The sequence below is a fragment of the Melanostigma gelatinosum genome, assembly GCF_949748355.1.
Source record: "Melanostigma gelatinosum genome assembly, chromosome: 7".
Taxonomy (NCBI): domain Eukaryota; kingdom Metazoa; phylum Chordata; class Actinopteri; order Perciformes; family Zoarcidae; genus Melanostigma; species Melanostigma gelatinosum.
The window spans coordinates 6,895,667-6,922,896 of record NC_136640.1 but is presented as its reverse complement, the minus strand read 5'-3'; the positions used below and the strand labels follow the sequence as shown (position 1 = coordinate 6,922,896).

Genomic DNA, 27,230 nt, shown 5'->3' with positions numbered 1-27,230 from the left:
ATCTGGCATGCATTTTTAGAAGAAAACACTTTTTGTTAGAAATTCTTTAACTGGTCTAGAGCTCTGATAATTTCTTTATTTACATAAATGAACAATAAATATAGGTAATGTTTATATATTTTGAAATATATATATATTAAATAATGAAATATTCTTATATATTTCAAATATATTCATAGAATTCTTTCTAATTTGAAACATTTTTAAAGAGATATAGTCACAGTTTAGTAATAAAACATGTAAGAACACAGGTCTCCCTATTGGTCTGGCTGCAGCTCCCCCTTTTTCAAAAATGAATAAGTTGTGATCAAAGTCTGGCCTTTTTGTCCAGGCTGATACATTCTACCCCATTAGAAGGATGAGGAACAATGCAACGTAAGGTAGCTCACAATGTGGCTGGGGCAACTGAATAAGTGAATTGTGTGCGAGGTTAAAAGTACTGGCTTAGGTCTCATCCGTCTTTAGATTCTACTTCTAAATATTTCAATGCAACAGTCTGACAGGGAACCAGCCCTGACGGAGACCACACAGGCCAGGCTCAAACAAGGCAATAGGGACTTATCGGTGCAGCTGAGCTCCCAGCTGCAACACGTCTTTTCCTTTTTGGTTGTGGGAGGATTCTGCATTTGATCACATGGAGGTTCACTAAAGGGACGCTGCAGCGCGGACCTCTAGAGGGATGATTGGTTTGGAACAGTCTAGAGAGTGTAGACAGCCACAAAGACTCGAAAGGACCCCCCTTTCTTCGACTCAATCTCTCCTCGTCTTCTGTTCTTCTTCTTTTTTTTTTTTTTGTGACACACAGACTGGAACTGGACCACATTAACACTGACTGAGGGGAGCTAGGTTGTCTAAATGCATGCAGTAGTTTTCCTCCTTTCTCTCTGCGACTCTCTGGTCGACATGGCTTACAGTAGGATGCACTTGGAAATAAGAGAGTAGAAGAAAACGGTTCATCCCACAGGTGTAGCGAAGGAGCACCTTCCCACAATGCCTCAGTGATGTTGGGGACACCTCAGTCCTGTGTGTGAAAGGGGCACTTTCTGTCCGTGATTTCCTCCTCTCGGGGGTTTCAACCTCTGTGCGCTGGAGAGACAAGGGCTGCCCTCTTTGTGTCCATCAGACCAGCTCACCGTTGGTCTCGCCTCCCCCTCTGTCCTCTCTGTCGGTCTTGCTGCTGCCCTCATACTGGTTCACAAACAAAACAGGTCCTACAGTATATTGCACAGCATGCCCTCATGGCCTTGTTGGCGGTGTGTCAGTGATAGCGACTTCTCGTCTCCTCAGCCTCGGAGCTGTAGTCCCTTAAACCAATGCCTCGCTGGAGGTTCAATAACGAGTCTTTCATCTAAAGAAGAGTAAGAAGAGTTAGCTGGTTTATCAACAACGGTGACAACTTCCTCTCTTCCTTTAAAATAATGAAATTAACAATTTTCCCATGTTAAATTGTTACCATGGGGCAACTATTAGAAGTGGTGGTCATTCATTTGTGGATGCAAGGTAGGAAGGTTATTCAGTGGCGTCCCTAAAGTTAATTTCCATACAGGTTATATTCAATCATTGGCTGCTTTTGAAACCGTAGCATCAGGTCAGCATACATGCAAAAGATTCCTGGAATTTATCTCAGATATGGAATAAAAATCCACTCATGCTCTCCAGGGTGGAGAGGCTCCTACCTGAGGTTGACTGATATATATATATATATATATATATATATATATATATATATATATATATATATATATATATATATATATATATATATATATACATACATATATATATGTTTTTATTGTTGGCTCTTGATGAGATACCTCCATCATTTGAAAACTCTGGCATCCTCAAGGAATAACTTCAAGGGGCTGCAAAAATGACTCATTCATGGCACTATTTTGTTGTTTTTTATGATTCTTGAGGATAACCAGAAGAGTGTACACAATGTTGTATCATAGTGAGATTTTTCAAGCACAAACATGAACAGTAAATGTCTCTTTTTGCCGTCTCATAATCATTAGCCTCTTTCTAGACTCACTGTTGGTCCAACAGACGAACATACCCACAGCCTCCTGCACTAAGCAGAAGAGGTGTGATTCTTTTCTCAACCTCTGCTGTTACTATGGGTAACAGCCTTTGTATGGCGTGAGATTCCACCATATATCCAGTCGTTCATGTTTACTGGCTCACAGGCGCCCTCTCTCAGTGGTGGATGTAATGTCTTTTTCAGTGCCAAACCGGTCATACTGTATACAGTATCATGAAATAGTGCACTTAGCAAAAAGGCTGAAATAACCTGTGTGACTGACCAGTAAATACAGTATGTTCTGTTTCCAGTAAAGCAGCCACTCTCTGGGAGTCGGTTTGTTATTTAACATCACATCACAGTTCTGACATGATTTTGAAAGTGCGTCTTTGTGTCCGAGTACCTGGTCTAGCAGCACAACCGACGACTTGATAATCTCCCTCCACTTCAGCAGCTCGGCATCATGGAAACGCTGCTGCGCCTCCAGGAGCTGGGCCCACTCCATCTGTGTCTGAGGCAGTTTACTGGGAAACACACGCGCACACACACACACACACACACATTAGCAACATCAGGGTGCAGCCACTCGAGCGTGAATTCCATTTGGAGGGACTTGCCAGAAAACAATTTGGTAAATCGTTTCAGTCGGCCCGGAGCTATTCAGGGGTAATTTTAGAAGCTCCGTGTTTTCCTGTCACACACGTCAATGGCCATATGGATTTACTTTAGTGTGTGTGTGTGTGCATGTCTGCAACTGTATGTGTATAGTAGTGACTGCCTTTTGGGCAAACAGCCAAATAGACCTACATTCAGTCTTATCTCTGCAGTGATAGAAAACGTTTTCTTTGCATTCTAAAATGCCCAAACTATAAATCAACCGGATTGGATCTCTTTGATAAATTAGTTTTTGCATTTTAGCTGTGTGTACACTTGTTTGTGTGTGTGTGTGTGTACCTTTCATGAAGCCGCAGACCTTGCCAGGTTGTTAAGGATTGTGCGGAGTACTCCAGCATCCACAGCTTGTAGAAGAGCATCATGTTGAGGAACACCAGCAGGACCAGGCTGAAGGAGGGCAAGAAGGAAGAGGCATGAGTCCTCCCCTTTGCATTGGGATTCATTCATGGTGCCTTTAAGTAGCTCGCCTGTACATGGCAATGACAATCTATGCTGGGAATACTTTTCAACACATTCATCTGGCCATGCTGGCTAATCACATTATGTACCTTAGACAGATCCTACGGATGGCAATGAGAGGAGAGGAGAGAGAGGTTACACTCAAGACACCAACAATGAGACATTAAGAAGAAAACTAAAGTTTAACTGTAAATCAGACAAAAGAAAAACGTACAGAGCTTACTGGAGGAGAAAAAGAGATGAAATCATGAAACGTGTTTTAACATATGTGAAATGAGCATGTGTTGAATGTATTTGCATCCCTGAGGCCAGACAAACAAGCATCCCAGGGATCGTGTGTGTGTGTGTGTGTGTGTGTGTTTTGAGATGAGTTGCGTACACAAAGCTGATGATGAGCAGCAATTTGGAGACGCTGTACAGAGCAAGGCCTCCTGGCAGGTGATGGTGTTCTGGGCTCTGGTGTCTGGTTTGCGTGGAGCCGGCCACTTGTTTGATCCTCTGAATCACTTCCTCATCTGTCGGCGTGGTAACGGGGCTGAGCGCCTCGTCCAGATGCTGGCTGCGCACGTGGGGGAGTGGCCTCTTCTTCCGCCTCACCGTGGAGTTTTTCACCACCTTGGCCTTCGGAGACAGCTGGTGGGCCTCGGTCAGCAAGTCCTCCATCTTGGACAGCTCCAACTCTGAGAGGGAAGAAGACAGCTGTTACACATTCATCGATGTTGAAAACATTGAGAATAATACATCTTTGTGAAGTTTCTGTTTAGTTAGTTATCGTCATTCCCATCGTCTCTCTCTTTAATAATAGCTCAAAAATACTTCAAATGTGTGATTCAAATGTCCACAAAACATACGACAAAATATCAGAACAAACAGACAAACACTCAGGTTTACCTAGATGGCGGAAGTTCTCTTCTAGTCCGCTCCAGAAGTTTTTCTCGATGAAGCCTTTCACCAGCCCCCACGGCTGCTTCCTGTAGCGCAGCTCTGTCGATACCCTGAGAGGCAGACGGACACATTCACACACGTGGATAGACTCTTTCAATGAGGTATGAAACTGGAAATGTAAAATATTAGATTGAGTGAAATGAAAAGGTTAAGCTGTTCGCTAACAATTGAACATAACGCGACGTCTCCTTCGAGCGTCCTACTCACCGTAACCGGCACTTGTTCTTGGCCACCCTGGTGAGCATGTAGCGGTTGAGGGTGTAGAAGTAATCGTGGTAGGGCACGTCATGCGTGATGACCTCAGCGTCGATGATGTAACACTCACTTTCATGGCTGGCTTTGTACAGAGTCTGATCAAAGAAAAGGAAACATGGTTTCACCGATTGTTTCTGATTGTTGCAACGTTTCGGCGATGCAAGGGTCGACCGTATACCTGTGTCTCTGTGACTGTGGCCGTTTTGGGGGCCAGCGGGTTGGACAGCGAGATGGTGTACATGATCTCTCTCGTCTGGTTCCCGGCCTCCTCTTTCTTCCACGGGTGGTACACCACATCTAAACAGCAACGCGATGAGAGGGTAAATTGGCGACCACCTTTTTTTGGGTCTGCCTTTACTCCAGAGAGATCAGGGGGTCGGGCGTAGAAGCGTCGGAAACACTCACCTGAGAATCGCCTCTGTTCCATGAAGTCACTCATGAACTCAGACTCTGTGAAGAGGATCCCGTAGAGCTTGTCCACACTCAACTTGTAGATCTCATTGATGTGCTGCCTGCCATTCAGATCCTCATGAAAGGCCTGCACTTCACCTGTGTGTCCAAGATGAGATCAATTCAGAGGTGTCTTCACAAGTCTGTTTTCAAATGGTGTTACTAGCGTCATCGTACTGTTATGAGAGGGGGAACTCAGTAAAGCGTTTCCACTCGATTATGCAGTTACCCTCGTCGTGTGTTTCCGAGGAGTCACTGAGCTCAGTCGGGATGTCTTCGTTGAAGTCCAGAGACGGTGAGGGGACAGGACCACCAGGCCCGCTGGTGTCAATGTTCCTCTCTTCCACCAAAAGGGGCAGCGCAAGCAGCTCGCCGTCCGGTAGGCAGTCTGCATACTCTTCTGCTGGGAGGTCAAACTGGAGAAACGAAGAACGTGAGCATCAAATCACATCAACAATGTTTCCCTGTCACGGAAATGTCCTGTAGTTCTTCTGACCCATACAGGTGTTGCAGTCCATTCAACATGTATTAATGGATATGTGTGTGTGTGTGTGTGTGTGTGTGTAACTTACAGTGATGGGTGCGTCATGGTTGCCTGGGCTGGGCATGGTGCTGTTTGGAAGCATCTTCTTATGCAGCGGAGGAGGGCTCCCCTCAGGCTTGGCGTCAGCGCTGCTCTTAGACAAGTTGTCATTGTTGATCTCATTCTCTTCATTGGGAATCTCTTCACTGAACCTGAAGGTGACCAGAGACCAGCGAAAGGCGGGAACTTTGCTCAGTTATTCTCATCTCACACTGTGAATGAGGTTCTTGTAAAACTTGTGTTAAGCAGGGTTTGGCTAACTTGTAGTAAAAACACAGTTGATATTAGGATGTTAGGACACACTTTTTACAGTTTTTTAAACTTTTTTCGTACAAATGATCTACACTTCCCTTTAATAATATCGATGTAGACTTTTCTCTCTCGTTAACAAAGTCACAATCCCTTCAGGGCCATCTTGTTTGACGTCAGTTCAGCCTTTGACATAAATATTTCCTCTCACACTGAGTTCAGCCGGGTTCTGTCCAATCGCTCAGCTCGCATACAGAGCCCACGTTTCCTCAAAGGCGAGTCGACGGTGAAACATCAGACACTGTGAGTGCACTGTGTATACCAAATAGAGTCAAACCACGGCTCTCTATTTATTTCACCTCGTGAACTCACTTTAGACATGAAGGGAAAACTGAAATGACGCAAGAGACGGAGCAGGGAAGGATCTGTCAAGCCTTCAGGAGAATGCAGTGTTTGATGTGCAGCTTTAAAGTTAAAATCAAATGCTGTGAATTAGCAGAGAAGGACGTTAAATGCGTTTCTCAGTTGAGAGAGAGGTGGAGAGAGGGTGTGCGTGCTTGTATGCGACTGAGCGTGCAAAGTGTTGCTTCTCACAGCTCGTATTGGGCTCTCTTAACTCATTTGTAATTTGGGGCAATTAGGTACTCGACTGGAAGGTGTTTGTAATGTAGTAACCACGGTAACTGATGAGGCAGCATCAATAGACTCACCCCATGGTGTTGAAGTCATCATCAGGGGGAACATAGTCCTCATCGTCGCTCGTTAGGCCCAGCTCGTTGCCATAGCACTGATGAACAAAGTGCCACAGTTCTTTGGGGCACAGGGGCTGCAAGAGGCAACGACATATATATACACGTGAGAAGAAGAAAACTTATGAACATCGACTCGCTCTAATGTGAACAGAATCACAAAGTAGCGGCTCAGATTTTTGCTCACCTTGTCCAGCAGCGCATTCTGCCACAGTCTGAACATCATCATGTAAGTCCTGTCCCTGGCTCCAAAGGAGCTGAAAAAGTGCTGTGGAACATATATTGTAATTATGTACGAGTCTGGCCAGCACTTGAATGGAATAACCCGTCTATTCCACATTACTTTGATTTGTGGCAGCGGTGTTGGGCATTACTATCGTGCCATCTGTTCCCCAGTATCCGCTGTTAACAGCCAAACTTTGTACCTCAAGGCTTCCCTTCTGTCTCTTTCGGCGAAGATGATTCTACTTAAAACATCGTCGTTCTGTATCGTTTACCTTCTCGGTGTCCGTGCAGACCTGGATGGCATTGGGAATGAGGCGGGCAGTCTTCTCTTTTGTCATTGAGCAGATGTCCTTTAGCCGCACTGTCAGCTACACACACACACACATGAAAGAATGCACACAATTAGACATTCACACACATCATAGTTCCAGGTGTGACTCAATACTGCCAGTATAAGAAGCATGGGAATGCACACAGAGGTCCTGAGCGTTAACCGGCATACCAGCGTTTCCCAGCGGAAGATGTTGCTGTAGAAGCAGATCCAGTTCTCGGAGAGGTAGAGTCGTCCCTGCAGGAGGATGTCCCGTTGAAGAGCACAGGAGTAGTCTGGAGCACAAAGACGCCACATGATACCGCCACACTCTTACGTTTGATGCAAAATGACATCACAGAGAAACTACATCACTAAGGCAGAAAAGTGCTGAATAATAGATCAGATATTAGAACATGCTGATGTCCAATCACATTAATTAGATCACAGTCACAAGGAAACCTCACTGCAGAGCATTTCAGCATTCCCCTTGAGTGTGTATCTCGTTTATGAGCTGTGAAATCATCACGACCAACTCATGAAGCTCAACTCATAAACCATGAGCTCACTTTTACCCTGGAGTTGTATTATTCAAGGAATTTCAGACAATCACTGTATTCATTAGAGAGCTGGGAAAATCATGCAAGAGCTCATCAACAACACTTGTGATATTATTGTTGTTGATGGCAGAGCAGCTCCGACCGCTGGAAAAGTCCATGACCAGATTAGAAGTTCCTCTAACATAAGTAGAGGATGTGTTCAACATCTGGAATGTCCAAGTTGTTGTTTGTGTCTCCCCTCTTCGTCATTTTCTGATGACTAATAACTTGCATCCTAAGACCAGCGTCAACTTACCCACAATGAGCCTCTCCGTGTCAGGGAGCTGCTTGAAGAGTTTCCTAAAGTCCTCATTGCGCTGCTTGTATGTCGGGCTCAGCACCTGCAGTGACAGGCGGAGTCAGAAAAACAACCACCATACAAGCACGTATGCTCCTAAAACTCAAACACTCTTCATGCTCTCTGACTCTCGCTCACTCACAAGAGTAGTCTTCGTCGCACAGACGCACCCCCCCCCCCCCCCCACATGTTAATCGTTTCCGTGAGCATGTGCGATAGCCTCGTAAAACCACCCACAGGTTTGATCGGGATGTCTGGTTCACTCTCTTCACTCTGTGGGTGGCTTTGACAGGCTCTGGAAATGGATGTGTAGTGAATGGCGAGCACAGGTATGTGGCCTGAACGGGCATCTTGCCGGTACTCAATAAACAAAGCGCAATTCCAAAACATCGGCCCGCTGCAGATCATTCAATACACATGCTGCCACGACTATGAGCGTTTGCAATGTGAGTCACATTCTCAGAATTGCATTATTGTGTCTTGACAATGAGGCTTTTGTCTAATGACAAGGGGACAACTGATGGGACCTCAAACTAAACTGTGCATAGCGGTTTGAATAACCTGGTCAGCACTGGGGTAAAAAACCTCCTATTCAACATGATCACACTTTTCTTTGCTGTGCTTGGCTTCGGCCGACTTGATTGTTTTCAGAGAGAGCCTGTGATGAATAAAATCTCCAAATGTGTGCCAAACTGAGGGCTCTCTGTCTCCGTCTGTGCCAGATGCTTTCCTTCAACAGGAAAGCAGGAAACAATAGCTGCCAATACGGTAACAAGATGCATGCCGAGACAAAAGAAAAAGTCTCCTCTCTCTTTGAAAAAGAGCATCTTGTTCACATTAAAAATCCAGACATGTGCCTTTCTTGCAAACCAAAGCATTTGAAATCCTGGAACACTGTTTGGGAGCATCGGTTTCTACTTCAATTCGCCTTTGAGGAAAGTGTGGTGATGAGAAACACTGCTCTGAAAAACGCTTAATAGGTGATTGGAATTTAGCTTAACCGTCTAAACGTAAACGACATCATGTTGACGTTTTATAAAACCGTCATCCGTGACTAAACCACACCTAGGCTGTTCACACATCAGGTCACGCACGCAGTAACCTTGATGAACACTGCAAACAACAGGCCTCTATGAGCTCTGGGAGAATTCAAATAGCTATGAGTCATAACCAAACCAGTTGTTGTCTTTAGTAGTAAGGAAATACCACAGAATGCTACAAAGCCGTATAACTGGGCCCTCTCTTGGGACTTTACGTTGCCCAAAAAGAGCTCAATAAGTCTGTCGGTCAACGTTTGTTTGAACTTTTCCTCATCATTGTGGTTTTTCTCGCTTCGGGCGGAGGTCAACTTACAGCAGGGATCTCCTCAGTGTCCCACTCAGGGTCCTGGAGGCCAGAGTCAGCCCAGCCCCACTCCCAGCCCCACTGCCCTCTTGCTGGACCCTGCAGCAGGCACCCTGCCAACGCCTCATCCAGCTCCAGCACGGCCTCCCAGTCTGACATCGTACAATCCTCATCCAATTCCATATTCACCGCCCCAGATCCGGTTTTGGCGCCTGGATGGCAGCGTATTTTCCAAAAACGGGGGCCCCAGTGGGCTCTTCTGACGTGGGAGGACTTGTCACTTGCAGTGGGCTTGGAAAGTAAGAGCAGACAGAGCTCCAGATTCCAGGCGTTAGTTAGCAAGCTGCAGTATCCGCCCCGTTTTGGGTGCTGCTCCCTTTCAGCGTTGAGCGGTGGACACGGCACACTCCAGCCACATGATCCTTGTCTCTCTCTGTCGTTCTCTCTCTCTCTCTTCCTTTCACACACAGGGAGAGGAGTTACGGCCGTTGCCCTCTAGTAACCCCGGCCAACAAGTCTTTTACTATCGTGCCAGTAGCGTTTTCCTTTTTTCCAGCTTACTCCTCCTGGTAAGTGTGTGAGCAGAGTGTGTGTGTGTGTGTGTGTGTGTGTGCGGGGTGCTTTCCAGGTCTGAGTACCTTGTAATTACCCAGTTTTACGACCAGAAAAGAATGAAGCGACTCTGTTTGTATTAGCCCTCCTCTCCACCAAAGTAAAGATGTAGCTGGGAAGAAAGACGCTAAAAGGAAAGGAAACAGGACTGAATAAAGGAGAGAAATGAACGCTTCCAGTTGCTGAAGTATGCGTTGGGTCCGTCTTGCTGTCCGTCCAAGTGATTAAGTTACAGAGAACAGATGTGAGCATAACCTCCAGTTACCTCCGTCTGCAAAATAACACCATCAATCTTGACAGGGTTTGCAGTCCAGAGCTCACATCGCAGGGTGAAGTGGCCCGACCGACGTACTTGTACATATTTCTTTGTTTATCCGTTTCATGTTGGGGTTATATTAATAGCTGCTGGAAGCCCAGCTAAAAAGGTATAAAAAGAACAGCTCGGTGCTGTTTTGATGGTATTGAAGGTATGAGGCGTGCCCCTCCTTTCTCCCCGCCTTGGTATTGGGGTCATTCATGTGCTTGTGATACTTGATCCCCCTCTGTTACTCTTAGCAGGCACGAAAGATGCAGAGCTTGCAGTTCTTATTTTAGCAGCTCTTAAAAAACAATTGGTGTGCACGTCCTCCCACTCTTCTTAACGAAACATATTTCAAGGGTCAAGAAGGTGGGAATTGTGATAGAGGTCCCAGCAGCAATACAAACATAAATAGATGTTACTCCAGCTTTTATTTCATTGACTTCTGCTGGACGAAGCCAATGTGTAGCCCACATATGAGCCACTGGAATTCAGCCACGACTTCCCCCTTTCTTCTGCAGTTCATTTCCCGGGCCTCACTTTAACCAGTCACTGAGGAGACGCAGGAAAAATAATCTTCAGCAGTGGGCCTCTTGGAAAACAGTGCTGGTCATTCACGCGCAGCTCTTTAAACAAACAGAAAGAAACCTCCTTCCCCCGGTTGAGAATGCCTTTACATCATGTGGATGACATTTCAGCAAAATAAGGGTGCATTACTTGTGCCGTCCGTGCCGATAGAAGTCCTCTATTTCTTGCTCACTCCGTTCATTTCCTCCAATAAATCAAGCAAAGAAAGAGGCCATTGTGACCGATGCAGCGCCCGGTGTTTAGGTGACGGCGTGAGGCTTGGGATGAGGTGAGACTGCAGATACGCAGCGTTTATGGATTCGGTTAACTATTAACAGTGTACAAACATTAGGAGATGGAAGAGACTGGCACTGTACAGCAGGGTGGGGTTTTGGTGTTGTGAGGGGGATGTGTGTGAGTCCATCCTCGAGGTGTGTGAGTCCATCCTGTTAATAACACTCCCATCCTATTAATGCGGCGGTTTTTCACTTGAAAGGAAAGGTACGTGGGCGTGTATCGCTCCGAGTGAAGCAATGTGAAAGGCCTGACGTACAAATTCAATCCACTCACCGTCTAAAGTTCTAATCTCGCTGTTTGTCAAGTGCTTTTCCCTCTCATTGCTAACTTCCTGCGGGTACGGTTGCCACGGCAAGCATTGCGACAAACTCGTGTAGATGCAAAGCGAATGAACAGGCGCTATCTGAGGGCTGTGGGAGAAAGATGGCCACTGTGCGTATCTCTAACAGGCTCAGATCTCACATCAGGACGGATGGGTTTTTGTAATCACTGTGGTTTCAGTGCCATGGGAGGTCATCACTGCCATGTAGAGGTGCACACACACACACATGCACACGCCGTCCTACATGCAGGTGCATGATGGGTACAACACCCGCACATAGTCACAGCCAACTGATTTAAAAAGGTACGGATAGGACACCATTGATTGAGCTTCAGTATTTATTGTGCGAGTAAGGATGCGTGCACGAGATGTCAGGAACGCAGCCCTACCGAGATTCACCACCGTGAATACATTGTGATGGTAAATTCACACTGCAAACTTCACACAGCAAAAATAATCACATCCGTCTGTACAAGACATACGTCTTATGTTCAGCTTTTAGAGTGAAGTACTCTAAAGCTGACATACTTTTTCTTGTTTTAAATGTTAAGACTGGCGGTCATTTTTTCTTACTGTCAAGAACTCCCATTGAAAGACCAAAACCAATGATGCCTCGGTCCGTCTCTTAATCTTTCATCACACTCTATTAATGGACCCCAGCCATAAGCCCACTGGCTCCAATTGAAGACATTCATCTTTAGTCGGCCACACATTCACTTTTATAAAGGCCAAGTCTTTTTCTAAAACAGCTGGGCACTGTAGTTCCGAGCAAATGTTACTCTAAAAGATGCAAACAGTGTATTTGTCTGGGACTATTTTCAGCTGCGGATTAATACACAGGCTGCACTCCTGAGCATTTCCGGGAGCAGGGTGGGGTATGTGGGGTTGAGTCAAGATGAACCGCTGTGCCCATGCTCATGGTAATGAGGGTAATGTCACACGGGGCAACAGTATGGCTCACTAGTTTTTTTGGACACCATCAGAGATCTATGCCATGGAGGAATAAACTACATCCGGTTGTCTACTACACACACAATACGTGTTAGCAGGATAAACTCATTTCTAGTTTTGGTCTTTGCATGGGACTGGTTGATAATAAAACATATGATATCACCAGATTTATCCGTTAAGAAAAAAAACATTTTGGGACTTAATGGTAGGCGATGTCAGTTGGGGTTATATAAAAAGGGGATTTGCAGTCTTGTAGTGTATTTTGATGACAAGAGCAGGTGGTCCTGGTACCTTGTACACTTTGATGTATACTGTGCCGATTGCCAGCTGACAGCAAATATTTGCATCTGTTAGTCAGAGCAACGTCAACTCTAGCTTGTTACTTGTGATGCTCCTTTCTAGGTAGGGGGTCAGTAGAGGAAATGTGAGTGGCTCAAATTAGCTGGGTGCATTAGAGAAGTTCTTAAAGTGTCTGGACTTTTTGGACCAAGACTTTTCATCTCAACCGCAGTTCTCCATTTCCCTTATCGGCAGGAAGGTCCCTGCATCTTCTGTTGATTGTCAAACCCGAGCCTAAATGTCCTGGTGTCCACGGTTATTTTTTTTAGGACATGGACACAGAAACAGGAGTCGGGCAGGAGGGAAACATGCCACGATTTATAGCACCATGCTCCATTCCCCTGTTGCTCAAAGGCATTCAAAGCTCGTCCAGAGGCCCTTGTGGCGGTTTGTTGATTCGTTTAGTACAGTGGGAAACTCAGTGGGCTTGTTACCACCTGTTGCGTACCAGAATTAGAAGTTTGAGTGGTGACAGGCCTTTGATCACCATCTGAGGGATTGGTGAAACACATCCAGAACACTCGGATTTGCTAGGATTTGTCAATGCAAATTTAGTAAGTAAGACCACTAGAAAAGAATCACTCTGTAATTTAAGTGTTTTAGTTGGACAATTATTTAATACGCGTCTATTTCAACATGTCAAATCACCTCCTCCGAGGTGTGGCTTTGCTATTAGGTGGTAACAACACTGATTGAGGTCAATGGAATGACAGACAGGCAGGAGGGATGTCATCATTCCAGCGGTCTGACAACCAAGATACAGAGCGCGAGAGAAAGAAGGTTATTGAGGGTTGCACAAGAATACAAGTCATGCTTACTCTCAAGATGTGTTGTCTTTCATGCTGGGGAGAAAGGGGAAGAGTGTACACACGGAGTAAAAAAATAAAATAAGAAATAAAGAAAACAACATAAAATGGGATAAAAGTCCAATAAACACACTTCAGGAGAAAGTGGGGTTTGACACTGAGTGGTGTCAAAGTCCAACACTCTGGTTCTAGCTCCCTCTGTGGGCTTAACTAACACAACAGGCAGCTTTTCAATGTAAAAGTTGGTTGAACATAATCATTAAGGGGTTGTTCAGCAGCTCGCCACATGGAAAAACAACGATGGAGCCAGAAATAGAGTGAGCTCGCCATCTTGCGGTGCAAAATAAAACCGCAGCACCCTGGCTTTGTTGTCTATAAAGAAACGTTGGTAAAACTATGCTGTAGTCTTCACATTCCCTGGATTCCCTGCATCAGAAAGAGCCACCTGTTGCCTGGAGGACCAGCAACCCACACTCATGATCTGGTGCTCCAGTAAACAAGGTCAAGGACGACAACTTTCATCTCGTAAGCGGCACCTGCCACTGAAAACAACTCAAGGAGACTTCCAGGAGTCATCAGCATGACGTGAACTCACACCAGCACACATATACACCCATTAAAGACTTCACATATGTTGATAATGTAAATAAAAACAAGGTCTGACTTACGTTGTACCAGCTTTGGCTCTTCTGTGGAGAGAAAGAAAGAGAGAGAGCGAGAGAGAGAGAGAGAAAGACAGAGGTATATTTAACTGTGTGAAACGTGTACATGCTGCATCAGGGTTTTGGGCTCATACAGACATACAGAGAGGGAAATATGATCGACCTGATGGTAACAAGTTACAGCAGGTCGTGAAGCTCAAACTGTACCTCACACGCTTTCCAGCCAGGAATTACAGAACGTCATCAACACTATTTAATAAAAAGATAGGCCGACTGTTCGTAATGACCGTGCTTGCTTTTGAACCTCAAAGTGCTGAGGCTAATGCAGGGGGAAATTCTCTTTCAGTTCGCTCACCTCGCCACTCAAATAACGCTGATATTTACAGAATGTTCTTTGAATTAAACATGTGTTGACTGATCAAATACAGGAATCTTTCAAAAATAAAAGCATTTCTGAGGTAAAGCTGCTTCCTGTTTTGGCAGAACTGAAAGTAATTTCACATGTCATATAGTGCATTAGTACATTAGATATATTGTTAAAAAAAATCTATTTTATTCAGCAGTCATGTGCTACAATATGTCCATCTCTTTGCCTTAAATAAATCAGTCGCCTATAATTTATCGGAAAGTTCCATCAAAGACTGAAATTATCCCAAGAATATTCTACAATTCTGAGTTTTGAGTGTTGTTAAACATTTTACAACCAACTGATTTCATTCTTCATGAACAACTGATTGATTCTGTTGCAGGTTCCATAACAGCAGAGGGCAGCAGAGATGCATCTTACGTAATCATGACAATGACGTTACAACATTTTCCACCCACATAAACACTCTTTCCGTTCCAACAGCCTGAGAGCAAAAGTCTCAGAGGGGGAAACATGCAGGTGATCATTCAGATGGTGAAAGAAGGTTAGAGGGTATTCAGGGGGAGAAGAGGGAAGATAGAAGGTAGAAAAGTGATATCCAGTGTCTGATTCCAGGAGTACAACAACTAAAAGACAATAAAAATAAAAAACGAGCAGGCACCAACATCTAATTGTCCTATTTTGAGAGCTTTTCAGGAGTTATCCACTTTCCTAGCAAGACCACTATTAAACATTACTGCAATTTTGTGAAGTTGATGACAGCGATTATCACAATATAACTGAAGATTGAGTGAGGATGTGTTTTCTTATTTTGACCCGGCGGATTGTCTTAAAAATGGCCACATGAATGTGCCTCAATGGCGACATGTAGCAGAGTTCATCGTACATTTATTGTTCAAGAGCCCTGAACACATTGAAGTCCTCTTTTGTGCCGAGGGCCGTCTGAGTTTTCTCTGTGTGTGACGGGGTCTGGTGGTTATCTGGTGTGTGCGGGGTCAGCGGGCAGTGAGCTGCAGTAGCAGGCCTGGCTGCGACGACAGCTGAGCTAATGTGGGCTGATCTGATTCGAAGGTGACAGAGACACGAGAGAAGAATTACTCTGAGACCACTGTCTGGATAAGTTGTGTGTGTGTGTGTGTGTGCGCCATTGTCTTTGACGCTAGTGGGTAGTGGGGTTGTGAGATTTATGACAGCATTGTTTAGAAGGAGAGAGACCATTTATTGTGACTGTATCCATGTGGGGGGGGGGGGGGGGAGAGAGAGAGAGAGAGAGAGAGAGAGAGAGAGAGAGAGAGAGAGAGAGAGAGAGAGAGACTATCCAACAGTTGAATGGAGTTTTGCCTGGGACTCCTCTGTGATATACAGTGGTTTGGGTCTGTCTGCACTACATCACTTGGTTTAAATGTCATCACATATCGGGCTGTGGATTACAACAATGGGATGTAGAGCTTCAAAATAATTGAATGACGATGACACTTTGTTTTGGACATTTGTCACATCTAAATTGTCTCAGCCACGATGGCGATCGGGCCCAATACAAAAAGCGATGGGTTTAAACCCCATCGACCGCCAAACAAATACCAGGGGGGCATCAGTTTTTACATTGAAATAAGACAGAGTTTCAGATTTCAACAGGCTTTAAATGACGCAGAATCTTCACTATAAAGATATTTTGGAATAAATTATATTTCACAAATCAGTCCTTCCACGTGAATTCAGGGGATGGAAAGCATGGGAAAGGACACGAGGGACGGAAACTGTCAAAGGGGATCCTGCAGTCGCACAGCTACAGAGGATGTGGGGGGCGGGGGATTTAATGGGGGCCAGCAGGGATTGTCAATGGGTCAAATGAAAACAAGAAGAAATGCTTACTTTAATCAGGTTTAGTCTGTCATACTGAAAGGAAATTAAAAGAGAAAACAAAACGTTAACCAAAGCAGTGAGCAGCATGAACACAGGAAGGAACAGGAAACGAGGGAGACGGTGCTGAGGTCCAATGGGTTTGTGGCTAACAAGCAACTCCGAAGCACATGACTGCCATTTACCATGCGATAGTTTCAGAGGTCTGACGCTGCTCCTCAATCTGACTCGCCACCTCGGTTGCATGTTCCACGAGAAGCCTGAGTGATTATATGCCGAGCCAACATAACTGTTGTCGTCACAGAGGCATGGAACCCCTTTCGCTGAATGCACTCTTGTATTTGGATTGCATTAGGGTGAGCTCACGTTGCTAGGACAACCTCACCCCATGTCTGTTGTGGTCATGTGACCGCTGCTGACCAAGAGGGGGGGGGGGGTTGCAAAAGAGTTGTGGTGGGGGGGTTGGACCGTGGCACAGAAATGAAAAGGGATGTAATCAATTGGGACGTGTGTGTGTGTGTGTGTTAGATTGTGCAAATCTCTCATTCATTGTCTCCCCGGGTTTCTCATTTCGACCTGTGTCGATAACATGGGACCCTATATACTGAATCCCTATATACTCTGCTGTCAATTTAATGAGCAATGAGAGGGGGAGTTCTGGGGCCTGGTAGCAGGAGGGATGCTCTCATTATGGGCGGCTCAAATGGTCCTGGAGCTCTGGACTGAGATGCTGGGTGCCGAGTTTATCCCTCTGAAGCCTGGCCGTTACACAGCATGACGGATGTAAAGCTCTCGTTACCAAAACAACGAGATAAGTTTGTAAAGAGAGGGACAGGGCACAATCCAATGGGGAAAAGGGAAAGAGAGAGGAACTGAGACAACTATTTGCAGTGTTGTTTATTTGGAATTTGCGCCAGAAATCTCAACAATAAGGCCCAATTTCTCCATCAAAACTGCATTGCATATCACCAGAAAGGAAGAGAAAGGACAGGAAAGAGGAGGAGAGGGAGTGAGTGAGGCTGTGTGGGGTTGACTGTTTTCAGAAATGTCCATCTGCTATGATTGCGGGTGCAGATGGGGCTTGTAACGGCTGCACAGGAACAAGCTGGGTTCAGGGTGAAGCGTTGCAAACGGGGGATTTGGACATTTCCACAGAGCAGCTCACAAGACAGGAGGTGGGGCAGAGGGAGGGTGGGCACAGAGATATTTGAGGAACAGAAAAAAGAGTAATGCTTACTTTGGAAAGTCGCTTGTGAGACTAGCATGCAATCAGGAGAAGAACAAAGAAAAATCAGAAAGAAGAATGAAAATAAAAAGAAATCAACCGCAAGAAGAAAAACAGCTGAAAGTACCAACAGAAGAGCTGAACAGTCATTATCAGATGGCACACATTTTCATATGGCATGTAGCAGTAGCAACAGAGAGAGAGAGAGAGAGAGAGAGAGAGAGAGAGAGAGAGAGAGAGAGAGAGAGAGAGAGAGAGAGAAAGAAGGCGTGCACACTGTGTTGTGGAGACAAAAAAATGATCAAAGAAAGAGACAAAAACAACAGGTGATTGAAAACAGCAGAGACCGATGAGACGGTACATGTAGCAAGTGACATGGCTTAATTCTAACATTTTGCTGAGCGTACAAAACATTAGAGCCACATGCTCCTTCTGTGAAACAACCTGCAAGAGTCAATCCATCACTGGGTTCAGTTGTGAAGGGGGAGATGCAGATGAGGGGGAGGACGGCAAATACAAACACCTGCACTCTTCTGTTTTTCACCTCTTTCCCTCAGCGGCTATTGTTTCAATGAGCGCTTGGGATGTCAGCAGGTACGAGGGCTCTATTCCTCTTCTTAACTTAAGTCTGAAAAGCATCACTCAATGCTGCCTGTATTCAGTAACCAGGAAACCCTTACAGCAAAGCACACCTTCAACCTGCTGTTAAAGGACGGGTTCATACACATTTTCCTTTGCAAGTCTGCCTTAAAACAATACTTACATCCCCATTATGCATAACAGAAGAGTTTATGTTTGCTGTAATCACTTCTGGCCTTCAAGAGATATTTTCACAATGCACTTTCAATGTAGCGACGGGAGAAAAAAAAGATCTAAATGGACTGTTGAGTTCGTCCCCCATTACTTACATTGGGTTCAAATCAAGAAATGATCTCTTGATGGCCAGTATTAGTCAGAGGAATAAAGACACAGAGCAAAACCGGTTTCATTTTTCATACGTGGAACCTACTGTTGTTTTAAGACAGACTTGAACAAATTGCAAGATCAACTAACTCAACTAAAAACAACTCCTTTAAATCACAGCGTTAGAAGAGGAGGGAGTAAAAGGTTATATATGGGGTATGGGATGTCAAAATGAAAGGCTGGAATGGAGAGGAGGGTGCAATCTCCCCTGAGCTCACTCGTTGCATATCAGTGTGTACAAGTCAATAACCAATCATAGACGGTGCGTTATGCCTTCAGATCAGTCTCAACATGAATGAAAACACACAGAGGAATTCACCGATGTAAAAAAGAGTTATCATTCATGATATATAAATGTATCATTGACATGTTTCTAATGCACACACATTTATCGTTTTAAACAAATGTAATACAAATCCACAAATATATGTCGGATTTGAAAATGTAATCAAAACCATATTTGGATGTTGGACTAAATACAATATACAATCTGTGTGCATGCATTCATATTGAGAGTGATCTGAGCCCACAGCACGTCACTACACTGGTAAAACAGAGCTGAGCCGACTCCGACGTGTTTACGCCGTCACAGTTCATGAATGATTGCACGTGTGACAGCCAGAGTTGCCACATCACTCAGCTAATAAGCGTATTTCACTGTTGTCTATCTGATGTGACACGTCACAGTAAACATGTTGTGTTACTGTTTCACGTGCACTCTCATATTCATGGCTTCCTATTGCATTAAAGTGAATGTAACATGTTCTTTAACGAACAAATGCTGGTGTGAGTTTGAGCGTCAAGTATTCGCATTTGCGTGATGTTGAAGTGTACGGTAAAAAGCTGTTTTTATAAATCAAACATGTCAGCTTATTTATCACATTTAACAAGCATAAGGATTCGTAATGTGTGCTGTTTATGCTTTTGGTCGGAGATAACTCATAGTTTCAAAGAAGCGATTTAAGCCCTTATCCTGACCGGTTTAACTTGAATCCACGTGTGTGAAATTGGCTCCTTGTGTCCAACAGTGAAGACGTTCACGACGGCTACTCTGTGAAAATGTGAAGAGCAGCTTTGCGAGGCTGTTTGTGAAACAGGTGCCGAGGAAATGTGTCAAACCAGGTAAACAGGAGCATCTCCTGGTCGCTCACCTTTGAGTTCTTCCCCCCGCTTCTTGCTGACTGCAGCGAGTACGTTCTCTGGACGACCTGCTCGGGCGTGGAGGGGGATTTGTCAGAGGAGTGGTCTGAACCCTTCTCCACCATGTTCTCACCCTCCTGGCTCTGTGGTGTGGGAGAGCGTTTACGCAGGACTGGTGAGCAGGCGGGTGTGCTCTTGTTTGAGTTACTGGCAGTGCTGAAAGAGAAGAGACGGAAAGAGGGATGAGACAATCACATCGGCAACGAAGTGCATCAGAGAAATCACGCAAAAAGGTGGAGCCATCAGTGTAGAGATCAGTGTGGACCGCGGCACAGCACGTACAGCGTTTCCTCATGGTGACATCATTCGAGGCCTAACGGGCTTGAAGCACCGTGTGCTAACCTGGGTGACGACAGCTGAGCTTGTACGGGAAACAAACGACAACATCTCGCATGACCGTAGGATTTTCTCACTGACGTCACACTTCAAAAGTGTTGAGCCCATCGCCAATTTAACGAAGATACGTAGAGGCTTGAAAAACGTCTATTTATATGAGGCCTGACAAAAATGAAGGATGATTTCCCTCAAAGACTGAACTGTTCCATGGCTGCGGAAATGCCTCTTGGGAGGATATGACAAGGATCAAATGATCAGAGATACAATGCCAATCATTCTAGCTGTTAAAGTGGTCCCGAAACACAATTATGTGATCTCAAACTGAGCGGCATGCTGACTGTAACATGGGGATTCATCCACTAACAGCTCTCCAGCCGAGTGCAAGGACTGATGTCTCGGGAGACAGGTAGTCCCTTTCCTTCCATCGTACGTTGCTATCAGGTAGCCTCTGTGATCCAGCACCAGACACCCTCTTTTCTTACACACCCCCACCCACACACACACACACTCACACACATCAATGGCTCAGCAAGAAGCCTCCTCCTCACAATGACAGCAGCGAACAAAAGGCCCTGAAGGTGATCTGAGTGGCGGTGCGCCCGCCAGGCACGGTTACTTGACATGGCGTTATGCAAGCCATTACGTCACTGGCAGCCAATGGCCGCTGTTAGTGCCCATGAATTACTGATCGACTGTTACATTCGGAACTGCGGTGCAGCTTAGAGCACTGCATCACAGTGGCCAGCGTTGACAGCTGCTGTCTGACTGTCAGGGTCTGCAGTACCAGTGACTGGCTGATTTTAAAAAGGCAAGGACAACAAAGAGCCTTCACATCCGTTTAACGCATCGGGATAGATAATGCACTCCTGGTGTGTTCCGCTACCTCTGACATCGATTTATATGATTCCCGATGGCTGCTGTTTAGTGGATGATCATGTTGACTGCTGATTAGTCCCTCCTGACCTGATTAGGAGTACATTTGCAGGGAAATCGCCCTCTGAAAGACGTTTGTTTGACGTTAATTATTTGAAGGAGACATCTACTGCTGCCACAGCTCAGTGAATGGCAGGTGATTGCCGGATGTTTGAAGTCGTAACCTCAAGGTTCTTATTCTTAATCATTGTGTTCATCTACAAAAACAAATCTCTGGTTCATCAGGTGGTGTATGTCATCCATCAGGGCATGACGTCTGAGTACAAGTGCTCACCACGGCGGGAGAAAGCAGAGTACATCGATATTCAGAATGCTTGATGATCTTTGTCTGAGGCAGCAGGCTGTCTGGGTCACGCACACATACAAGCAAGTGCATTGTTTGAGAGCTTTAACATCTAAGAACCAATGTAATTTGGGTTGTTTATTAGCTGTTTATTAGGCAAAAAGAGACACTTAACATACGAAGAGTTAATTTGCAAATAAAAAGGCCGTTCTTTAAATGAATAAACCAGTTTCATTCTTTGAGATATCTTGTTTGATCGATATTCCCTGGAGTGCAAAACAAATGTATACATTTTCAAAATAATTAAAAACAGATACCTGTGTTTGCAAATTCACTTTTCACTGATCTTTGGAAACATGCACACAAAGTAATTCGATGATGTGGTAATTAGGCTCAAAGCTGATCATCAGTAAGTGTCTGCATGTTGTTGACAATTGACACCAGGAAAGGTAGAGCCTAACAAGAGGATCACAGTTTCTCACTGGCCCAAATCAAGGTAGGAGCACAAATACAACAGATGGAAGTATCAATGATGTATTGCTGAAACTATTACGGATTCCAGCTTTAAGAAATGCGCTGCAAAGGATCTATTTAGAGAACACTGCGTTTGCATTGGTCCTCGTTGGAGCCAAAAGCAAACGGTTAAGGTCTTCCACAACCTCCCATCCATCCCGAGAGCGGAGCGCCCAGCAATGATCCGCCGCTAATGGTGTTGTTGACAGACACATTTGGCAGACAACAGACACGATGGACACACGGTGTTCCCGTCGGTCACGCAACTGCAGCCACCACCACTGCATGTTCTCCTGCACACAAATGTACGAGCACCACACAGAAACACAAACATTACTCAGACAAAGATATGTGGCACATTCAGACAGTGAGCCAGTGGTGCTCTTTTCCATGCCATATCCAGGTTTGGGTAATCCTGTCTCAGTTGGCACACACACATTCACGCTCCCTCACACACACACTGTAGCTCGGGGTGGAGAGGTGCTGGCAGGGGTTGAGGTTCAGTGGGAGGTTAAGTTCAAGCCCCATTAGGCCATTAATTACACAACTAAAGCGCTAAAGTCTTTCAAAGGACTCTTACGTGTCCACTTAGGTTTAACCAGTGGCTTGGCCTCTACGGGGAAAAAGGGCTTGAACAAAACATTAGATACATAAAGAACAACAGCTATAATGAGGTAACTAAAGCTCTTTAAAGGTTGCCTGAGATTAAAAAACGTGGTTGGGTAACAAAGCCCAGATACAAAATAAAACAGAGGGTCATCACTCAGTACTTTCCCTCCGCTCAGCTTCTTTTTTCTTCGATACAGGAACCTCCACTTGTTGTTTTGAAGAGATCAGGAATTCACTGATCACCTCGCCTTTCCAGACACACAGCAGTAAACAATGGGAACGCGGCTCCATCATCAGCATGTGAATGACGAAGCGCGATATATGTCATTCACACAGCAGTTTGCTCTTTGAACCAGAATGCCGGTGTGGATAGAGGGAACACGCAGCTGTTGCGAGGCCGCAGAGGAGCAGACAAAAGGCTCCGTCACTGACGAAACCAAGCATGAGTGCTTCACTTACGAAAGCTGCGGTTTCCAGCAGCACTCACATGAGCTTTTTAGTTGCACTGATACGAGTGATCCGAACACCGCGGTCTACGTTTACCTTCAGTGGCTCACTGCAGCGAGAGAGCTGACAAACAATCGAACAATTAAAAAGACACATATCTCTCTCTCCGAGCATTCACAAAGCTCAAACAAAGCTAAGGATGAATATCGCTATAGCAACAGTGAACAGAGAGAGTGGTTTAAATATTCAGAGTGTGCGACTAAATATACTTCAGCAGCTCTGCCGGTTAGAGATGCTGTCTGAGCGGGAAACAGAGCAGGGAGGCAAAGCGGCAGACATCACGGCCCATCAGGACGTTTTTTTTGGATTGATTTCTGGACTTATCTCTACTGTGAGATCCATAAATATGATTTATGGACATTAGTATCCTATAATACCTTCCCGCAGCTGTCTGCAATATTTCTTTTGTTAATTTGTACGTGCAATATATTTTGCTTCACTAAATTAAAGCCACGTTGATTTGAAGTTGTTCTAACTCATTCTATGAATAACAATAAATACTTAAAGAAAACTTGATATTGCATATTCAAGAATACTAATAATGCGTTGTGGTATATAGCAGAGACTTCAAATAAATTGAACTGCTAGAAAACACGGAGTAACTTCTCGTCAACCAGTGTTGTAATTTAGTCAAATTAAAAGAATTATGGTCCACAATGCGGTTAGAGACAATAAATTAAAGCTTATTTTGATCCAAACTAACTGCATCTTGTGTTTTAACATCCTACTTGATTATTAAAAGACTAAAATGTAAGATGTTGCTCAGCACAGTATGTCATTTGCATTAAGTGCGAGAGGGATTGATCCCTGATGCTCAAGCACAGAAATCATCAGCATCTCAGAGCTCTGCACAGACAGACAGACTTCAAGGTGTTGATCAGACAAGACCCCTACATGTCACTCAAACTCGGTCAAGTGTGAAACAAAAAATAAAAGAGAAACAAGCATGCTGCTTGCACCACTTTGCTACAGTCTTTTCTTTAAATAAGCTCTAAAGCTCTAAATCCAACCGGCTCAAGCTGTCCGATGGTTCAGCTTCACAATAGAACAGAGTTCCGGGCCTTTCTGAGCGCCCCCGCTTGTTTTCACAGTTTTGCTGACCCTGGAAAATACCCATCTGGCAGCGGCCCTTCAGCTCCGCTGTGTTTGAAAAGGCCGTGAGGAACGCCACGCTCACCAGCAACCACTGTGCGCACACACACACACACACACACACACACAGGAGCATGCATGTACGCCCATGTGCTGCAAAAATACACGTGGCAACATCACACATCCAATCTACCAAATACAACAGTTATATAAGCAAACTCATCTTACCCCACCCATCCCCTCTCTCTGTTACTAACACACACACACACACACACACACACACACACACACACACACACACACACACACACACACACACACACACACACACACACACACACACACACACACAGCCCGCCATACCCCTGGTGATCCCTCAACACCTCGCAGCCCTCAAGGCAGTAGCAGCCCTCGTTGGCCACTGTCACGCACTCAAACACCACCATGTCCTCGTAGGCAGCCCCAAGTAATGAGCTGTTCATCCAGCGGATCATCCCGACGACGGCGCGCTGCACTTTCCTTTCTCTCTCAGTGGATGAAAGGTAGCGGGACAGATAAACGGAGAGAGACAGAAGCGGAGAGACGAGAGGGAGAGAGATTTTCTTTCGCAGGCTTAGGGCCGCTGATCTTCCCCCGGCCAGCTCTGATCTCCTGATAACCAGCTTACAATCGCCCTTAACACCACCTGCCAAAGCGGAGGCATTGGTGGTCCGGGCTTTCCTTCGAAACGGCACATGTTGATCTCGCCAAGCAGGGACGCTAATCATTCTGCAGGCTCCATGTAAGTCTGTATGAATGCAGCCAGGTAAGCAGGCTGTTGTTCCCGGCACTAACCTGGTCGTAGCCATGTAGAGAGCTGCTCCGCAGCGATCAGCCCTTTTCAAATGGAGTCATTCACGCAGCCGTGGATGAGGCATAGGAGGAAGGAGATGGAGGAGGAGGAGGAGAGAGAGGGATGAGGGATATAGGTAAGGAGGGTGAATGAGTTCTGGAGCATGCCGGGAGGAAAAAGGAGGAGGAAGCAGCCGAGGGAGATTAAAAAAAGAACGTATTTCCCCGGCAGACGGTGAGAACAGCTCCTCTCTCTCTGGAGAGCGGGCTCCGTCTTTTTTCCTCCTCTTCCTATCGTTCACTCTTCTTCTCCTTTGTCTATTTGAGGCCGATAAGCTCCTTCTCTCTCCCCAGCAGCCTGCACTTGTCCATTCCCCCCTTTTCCTTCCTCCGCTCTCCCATCAGCGCTATTACTGCACCTGCTAGAATCCAAGCAAGGCTCTCCTCTCTGCTCCCTGTTTCACAGAATTGCACGGCTACAGACTGACAATGGATGTGAAGAATGTGCAAGCGGATAAAAAGAGATAGATAGATAGAGAGAGGGGGGGGGCTTTCACTTTGCATTCCACCTCTACTCGGTGCTGGTGCACTGAGCCTGCTGCGCCCTCAATTATTCATGTGTTTCATGAATGGACGGGCTGACAATCACCGCCATTCGGGTCACTTTACATCCATAGCTCCCTCTAAATCACACAATAAGCTAGAGCGGGGTTTCTGGGAAACACGTATCATGATTTCACATAGACGCACAGCGGCACATAATTCAACTTGCTCTGCTTTGAAAATCAATTAGAAGTCTCTAATCAGAAAAAGTAAAAGCGAAGGCCAACCTTCTTAGTGAAGACATGCGAGTGTGACGTACTTAACGATATTTTCAATGTGGCAGTACAATGACTCCAGGGTGTCAAGAAATGGGTTCAAATATTGCAAAGCTTGTTGTGTCTTGTTAATATCCAATAAATAATTACTATAAAGGAGAACCCCGTTTCAAACATTAAATGACATATTCTGCGCTTCAGTTGTTTGTGATGGTCCGATAAAGAGATACATAAAAGACAATATGAATTATCCACTCTGCATCATTACCATCTATTTTATACTTCTTTATGAACCTACTTGAAAAACTATTTGTATGTGAATTTCATTGCAGTTCCATATTAAACTTATTATTGTATGTGAGTCTGTTCAAACCCAGTGAATTATGCAAACCTGATATTTTATTCTACAGCAGTTTTAGTCATAACATTGGTGCAGAACAACACAACTGTTAACGTGGCCTTTTTGCACCGAAGACATTTTGTCGTGACACAGAAGGAAGCGCACATGTGTAAATAATAATGGCTGCATTCCATTTAGCTGCTTGAGTTTCAGGGTCCTGGTTTTGTGCCCGCTGGCTCACTCCCAAACAAATCAGGTTTCCACCAAATGGAGCGCAACGTTGAACCACTTCTCCAGAACATGTGCAAGTTAGTGCGTTTCATGTTTGTTTCATCATGTATCAACTCCTCATGCGCTCCACACTTAACCACTATTTTTAATCTCTCCAGTGGAAGTTTGCGTGACACATACGTCACATGCTTCATGTATAGCATGGTTTGTAGTGTACACTTTTCTTTCCATTGTTTTTATCGACAGATCAACTTTTCCTCCTCAGCCAAGCATAACAACTTTGCACCCTGGTTTGTTTTTATGCCATGCTGTAATATAAGTAGGCAACATGTCTGCTGTGAAATAAGTCACAAATACAGATTATAACGTTAAGAAAGCCGAGTATCATTTGGAACATGATATTATATTATATATTATACATATACTAACATGTTAGTATATGTATACAATGTAAATGATCAGGATTTTTGTGTTGATCCAGTAATCCAAAACCTATAAGGAAGTTGGATGAGGCCTAATTTCAAACATCCCCACAAGTCAATCAGCTCTTGCAAAAAAGAGAATGGTGACCCACACACACTGACAGGCTTTTTCCACATGGCTGCAACTGGGTGTCCAACAAGTGTTTCGGTGCATTACACACTCACTGCTAACTAACTGGTGTTTCCATGTGCACTCAAGAAACACACTTCTTCAGCTACAGTACTGTTTACGTGTTAACTATCACACAAACTGTATCACTAACAAAATAAGGGAGGTGATGTTAAGGTGACCCATTCACACATAAAGATGACCACAGTCACCTCTGGATCTCTATTAAGAAGCGAACGGAGCCCTGAGCTGTGCTGCTGGAAAGACTTGACCCCGGGGCTGCAGCAATGCTGGCGGCCTCTGTGGGAGCGCCGAGCGGAGCCGTGCTGTGGAACAAAGGGAGCTGGTCCACTGAGCCGGACCACTGTGTGCTCAGATAAGCCCGCCCGGCCTCGCACCAACAGCTGACCTACTTAGAGGGACCTCTGCTCTCTTTGTTGTTGCGCCCAGGGGACACGCAGATGGTCAAATTGACCACACGCACTCAGAGAAACGGGACGCAATGAACGGCCGTGG

The 27,230-nt window shown here is 45.2% G+C and overlaps 1 protein-coding gene across 4 annotated transcripts; it reads right to left on the bottom strand.

The window, feature by feature from the left end:
* Positions 1-156: 156 nt before the first annotated feature.
* On the bottom strand, positions 157-19,710 carry gramd1bb (GRAM domain containing 1Bb). 4 transcript variants are annotated; one of them, XM_079272554.1, is made up of 19 exons: positions 19,582-19,710; positions 17,480-17,500; positions 14,022-14,042; positions 13,366-13,389; positions 7,776-7,860; positions 7,113-7,216; positions 6,883-6,978; positions 6,573-6,653; positions 6,347-6,462; positions 5,377-5,539; positions 5,034-5,220; positions 4,760-4,903; positions 4,533-4,651; positions 4,307-4,449; positions 4,046-4,149; positions 3,534-3,834; positions 2,975-3,082; positions 2,424-2,544; positions 157-1,348 (listed from the first exon to the last, which is right to left on the bottom strand). In XM_079272554.1, the coding sequence occupies exons 1-19, from the start codon at positions 19,693-19,695 to the stop codon at positions 1,259-1,261; spliced, it is 2,142 nt and encodes a 713-aa protein (XP_079128680.1). In that variant the 5' UTR covers positions 19,696-19,710; the 3' UTR covers positions 157-1,258. The 4 variants fall into 4 exon arrangements, with proteins under 4 accessions (XP_079128680.1, XP_079128679.1, XP_079128678.1 ...); XM_079272553.1 differs by lacking the exon at positions 13,366-13,389; XM_079272552.1 differs by lacking the exons at positions 13,366-13,389; positions 17,480-17,500 and having other exon boundaries at positions 19,582-19,697.
* Positions 19,711-27,230: the final 7,520 nt, after the last annotated feature.

Excerpts from the sequence above, each read along its gene's own strand:
- gramd1bb (XM_079272554.1), bottom strand. The coding sequence starts at position 19,695 with ATGGTGGAGAAGGGTTCAGACCACTCCTCTGACAAATCCCCCTCCACG. Across the intron at positions 7,217-7,775 it reads CACGGAGAGGCTCATTGTGG|ACTACTCCTGTGCTCTTCAA; the intron begins GTAAGTTGACGC and ends TTTGTGCTCCAG. Across the intron at positions 5,221-5,376 it reads ACCATGACGCACCCATCACT|TTTGACCTCCCAGCAGAAGA; the intron begins GTAAGTTACACA and ends TCGTTTCTCCAG.